The sequence below is a fragment of the Sinocyclocheilus rhinocerous genome, unplaced genomic scaffold (assembly GCF_001515625.1).
Source record: "Sinocyclocheilus rhinocerous isolate Xijiao unplaced genomic scaffold, SAMN03320098_v1.1 scaffold1376, whole genome shotgun sequence".
In the NCBI taxonomy this organism is placed as follows: domain Eukaryota; kingdom Metazoa; phylum Chordata; class Actinopteri; order Cypriniformes; family Cyprinidae; genus Sinocyclocheilus; species Sinocyclocheilus rhinocerous.
Window position 1 is genome coordinate 233,684 of NW_015646354.1, and position 5,518 is coordinate 239,201.

General features: G+C 36.6%; 1 protein-coding gene across 1 annotated transcript in view; it reads right to left on the minus strand.

Annotated features, from left to right (window-relative positions):
• LOC107707546 (FYVE, RhoGEF and PH domain-containing protein 6-like) overlaps window positions 1–5,518 on the minus strand; it is a gene marked incomplete at its 5' end in the record, with an annotated part of 16,159 nt that overhangs the window by 10,224 nt on the left and 417 nt on the right. The window contains 4 exons of the mRNA XM_016511612.1: window positions 1,260–1,347; window positions 1,532–1,688; window positions 3,744–3,895; window positions 4,716–4,746. Of these exons, the coding sequence (XP_016367098.1) occupies window positions 1,260–1,347; window positions 1,532–1,688; window positions 3,744–3,895; window positions 4,716–4,746 (428 nt within the window). The remainder of the gene's footprint in view (window positions 1–1,259; window positions 1,348–1,531; window positions 1,689–3,743; window positions 3,896–4,715; window positions 4,747–5,518) is intronic.

Genomic DNA, 5,518 nt, shown 5'->3' on the forward strand with positions numbered 1-5,518 from the left:
CACCTTAGCAACCGCATAGCAACACCCTGGCAACTGCAATGTGTTAAACTACTCAGAACACCTTAGCAACAGCATAGTCACACCCTGGCAACCAGCCACAATACCCTGGAAACTGTAATGCAATGGAAAACACATAGAACACCTTAAAAAAACACATAGAAACACCCTGACAACTGCAGCACAATGGCTAAAAACTACTCAGAACACCTTAGCAACAGCATAGCAACGCCCTGGCAAATGTAATGTGTTAAAAACTAATCCTAACACCTTAGCAACCACACAGCAACGCCCTTGCAAATGTAATGTGTTAAAAACTACTACTACCACCTTAGCAACCACATAGCAACACCTTGGCAACCACCCAAAATGCCCTGGAAACTGTAATGTGTTAAAAACTACTCAGAACACCTTAGCAACCGCATAGCAACACCCTGGCAACCCACAATACCCTGGCAACTGTAATGTGTTAGAAAACCACTCAGAACACCTTAGAAACCACATTGCAACACCCTGGCAACCACCCACAATACCCTGGAAACTGTAATGTGTTTAAAACCTACTCAGAACACCTTAGCAACCACATAGCAACACCCTGGCAACCACCCACAATACACTGGCAACTGTAATGTGTTAAAAACTACTCACAACTCCTTAGCAACTTCACAGCAACGCCCTGGCAACTGCAATGTGTTAAAACTACTTGGAACACCTTAGCAACCACATAGCTACACCCTGACAACCACCCACAATACCTTGGCAACTGTATTGTGTTAAAAACTACTCAGAACACCTTAGCAACCGCATAGCAACACCCCAGCAACCCCCCACATTACCCAGGCAACTGTAATGTATTAAAACACTACTCGGAACACCTTAGCAACTACATTGCAGCACCCCAGCAACCCCCCACAATACCCAGGCAACTGTAATGTTTTAAAACACTACTCGGAACACCTTAGCAACTACATTGCAGCACCCCAGCAACCCCCCACAATACCCAGGCAACTGTAATGTTTTAAAACACTACTCGGAACACCTTAGCAACTACATTGCAGCACCCCAGCAACCCCCCACAATACCCAGGCAACTGTAATGTTTTAAAACACTACTCGGAACACCTTAGCAACTACATTGCAGCACCCCAGCAACCCCCCACAATACCCAGGCAACTGTAATGTTTTAAAACACTACTCGGAACACCTTAGGAATTGCAATGTATTTAAAAAAACATTGGCATGAACTCATAAGTGGATCCTCACTGGTCAGGAGCAGCTGATACTGTGGAATCCTCTGGATGGGTTTCAGCATGTAATGTTTCACTGCCAGGTTTGCACAGCATGGAAGGCTCTGTGAGAGAGAAAGAGAAAGGCAGAAGATGACCAGAGGGACATTTTCAGAGAAGTTTTTAAGAATGTAAAAAAAGAAGAAAAAAAAAAGAAAAAAACCCAATAGACCATTCACACAAACTAGAGCATCTTGATTACTACTGTCTGAAGTGAACTGAACAAACAGGTCGGAGTGGTTCTGTCACCTCAAACTCTCGGACGGCTTTGGCAAACGCTGGGTTTTTCCGGCAGTGCTCTTCTAGAAGGGCCACATTCTTGTCGAACTCACGAATATAAGTGGAGTACATTTTCAGATAAGGGCCTTTCTTCACAAATATGTCTGCTACACCGCAATGCTCGTTCCTGTTTGAACAAGGAGACATCTATAAATAGTTCACATAAAAATACTCTCTGGCATCATGTATGTTGTTCCAAACAGTGAATAACAAGATAAATTTCAGGATGTTTTTCATAGAAAGTTATGATATTGCTTTAGAAATTAGGAAAATAGTGCAAGAATCATTTAGACTATTTCTATGATATTTTATTGCGCATTTGGTTCCTTTTTGAAGCTTGAAAGCTGCAGTCCTTTTCATTGTAACTGCATGGAAGGAGCAACTAGCACATTCTTTAAAGTTTCTTATTTTGTGTCAGAAGAAAGTCGTACAATTTTGGAATGACAAGTGGGTGAGTAGATGTTAGATGTAGAATATACATTTTAAAATATTTACATTATTAAACTCTTGAAGTGTTATATTTAAGTGACTAGTCAAATCTAGTTTTCTGACACTTTTTGGATAAAATGATGGATAAAATTAACCCCAAATATTATATGGGTCAATGATATGATGTTTATATTTGGAGCATCTATTAAATTAATCAATACATGCATTGACTTAAAAAACACCTGTTCTATAAAGACAGTTTAAATTTTTTTAAAGCTTTTTTTATTTGTATTTATTTATTATTAGTTCAGGTTGTTAAATGTAATGTAGTGTGACTTTAAACATGATATTTACTGTAGAAATTGTTTTTAAATAAATTAAAATAATTTTTTTAATATATATATAATGATCAAAATGTGCACACATGTAAACTGTTTTGTTTTGGTTACACCACACCACATTTATTAAATGTAATATTTATGACATATTTATTAAATATTTTCTTGAATATTTTATTTAATTTATCTTGAAAATGAGCCAACATTAGTACAAAGAGTACATTTCTAAAACTTGACACGTTTGTTTTAAACTGGATTTTAAATGCTACTCTTATATGTGACCCTGAACCACAAAACCAGCCAAAAGGGTATTAACCCCAAATATTATATGGGTCAATGATATGATGTTTATATTTGGAGCATCTATTAAATTAATCAATACATGCATTGACTTAAAAAACACCTGTTCTATAAAGACAGTTTAAATTTTTTTAAAGCTTTTTTTATTTGTATTTATTTATTATTAGTTCAGGTTGTTAAATGTAATGTAGTGTGACTTTAAACATGATATTTACTGTAGAAATTGTTTTTAAATAAATTAAAATAATTTTTTAAAATATATATATAATGATCAAAATGTGCACACATGTAAACTGTTTTGTTTTGGTTACACCACACCACATTTATTCAATTTAATATTTATGACATATTTATTAAATATTTTCTTGAATATTTTATTTAATTTATCTTGAAAATGAGCCAACATTAGTACAAAGAGTACATTTCTAAAACTTGACACGTTTGTTTTAAACTGGATTTTAAATGCTACTCTTATATGTGACCCTGAACCACAAAACCAGCCAAAAGGGTTAATTGTTTTAAATTGAGATTTATATATCATTTGAATAAATAAGCTTTCCATTGATGTATGGTTTGTTAGGATAGGACAATATTTGGACGAGATACAACTATTTGAAAATCTGGAATCTAAGGGTGCAAAAAAAATAAAATATTGAGAAAATTGCCATTAAAGTTGTCCAAATGAAGTCCTTCGCAATGCATATTACTAATCAAAAATGAAGTTTTGATATATTTACGGTAGGAAATTAACAAAATATATTAATGGAACATGATCTTTACTTAATATCCTAATGACTTTTGGCATTAAAGAAAAATTGATCATTTTGACCCACACAATGTATTGTTGGCTATTGCTACAAATATACCCCAGCGACTTTTGACTGGTTTTGTGCTTCAGGCTGACATATGTCATTGACTAATAAAGCAAATTTCTTTGTCTAGCTTAGCTATTACATAAGTATCAAACATAAATTTGTCTATAGTTCTACAGTGACATTTTCCATGAAACTGTGACCTACAAACGCACTGTAGCTACCGACTTCGCAGCATTTCAATATCAATAAGAAGGTATGCAGAATTGTTGTTTTCTGATAGTTTGTTGATGATTTTATTACCAGTGAGCAACCCGTTCCTCCAGCTCTCTCAACAGGTCACAGTTGAGCTCGTACAGCTGCGGCAAATAACACAAGATCTGCTTCAAGACTCGCTCGTCGATTACGGGTTTCCCCGCCTGACAGGAAGCCTTCAGTACCGCGTCACGAAAATCCTGCAGGGCAAAAGGAAGTGAAACCATTATTTTAGATACTATTCCAAAGACATTTTACCATCAGTAACACCAAAAGCTCTGATAATGGCCAACGTCTTTGTAACTTAACACAATAAAAGTATCATAATAGTTCAAATTAGCTCAATTAATTGGAGCCTGGCAGACCCAGCTCCCATATTTTTCTCATTATATTACCAGAATATTCCATATTAGTTCTCCTATCGCAAGAAGAAATACACTAAATTCATACGGGTTTGGAAGGACATGAGGGCGAGTAAATAAGGGTGAACTCTTCCTGAACAATGCCTAAACTGGTTTTATTTACCCCAGACTGATTTTTACCTAACAGACTACAAACAAACCTGCTGATCTGCTTCAAAATGTAAAATTACAATACTGATCCCAAACAGTAAAGTGTGTTCATATAACTGTATGATATGACTCTTGTTGTAGCAGTTGTGTAGCAGCCAGGCCGATGAAACTAGTTAGTCTCTACTCTAACAGCTGAATGAAAAAAGCAGCTTGCTACTTTGATGCTACCAAATTGCTATTTGTTTTTTGTTTTTAAATGGTGGCAAAAATACTGAGAAACTAATAGATTCATTGCAATAATGCTACTGCAAGTCTGTCTGCTTTCACTAATAATGTATAAGAAACAGATGAAGCATTAAAAAGCAGATTTAGAAAAGAGCCCATGTGACTGATTTACTCACATTTCATGAAACAGGTGCAAAAGCAGGGCTTTACATGGGACATTACGTAATGGCTGCTACTTAACGTGATTGTGCCTAAATCAACTCAAGTCATTGTGAACACTTACTACATGGAGGAGCTTCAGCACTTTCACAAATCTGGAAATAAACAGAGAAAAAGTACAATTAAGAGAATTTTAAGAAAGAATACAAATATCAAAAGGAAGGATTTATGCAAATAAAACTTAAGTTCTGTCATGGTAATGTACATGACAATGTTAATGTGTTTGGTCTTGGCGGAATAGATCTGCTACGCTGCTGCGGCAGAGCAAGTACCGAGACTTGCTACTGCCAATACATCCACAACATGCTGCTGTGAGCATGTAAGAAATACTGCTGCTGCACATATAACATACATGAAATAACCCTCATATAGCATACATGAATCACCTCGTAGCAGATCTATACAGGTGGAGCTGGGGAAGGTGAAGGGTTTCTGAAGTGCGCTGCAAACTGCTACAGCAAACAAAAGCCAGGTATTTGAATATTGAGCAGTGAGCTCATTGGCTACCGATACAGGAGAGAACTAGTGATGTCCGATTCTCGAACGAATCGTTCGATTTAACCGGTTCTTCTTAGTGAACCGGTTGAACCTGTTCACCAAGTCCGACTGAATCGTTTGAAACGGTTCGCATCTCCAGTAAGAAACATTAATCCACAAATTACTTAAGTTATTCACTTTTTTATCATGGCTGACTCTCCCTCTGAGTCGAAATAAACCAATATCCCGGAGTAATTCATTTACTCAAACAGTACACTGACTGAACTGCTGTGAAGAGAGAACTGAAGATGAACACGAGCAGAGCAGCATGTGTGCAGCGTGCCGGGTAACGAACGAACACGCCCACTGCTAGAGCGGTTCTCGTTCTCG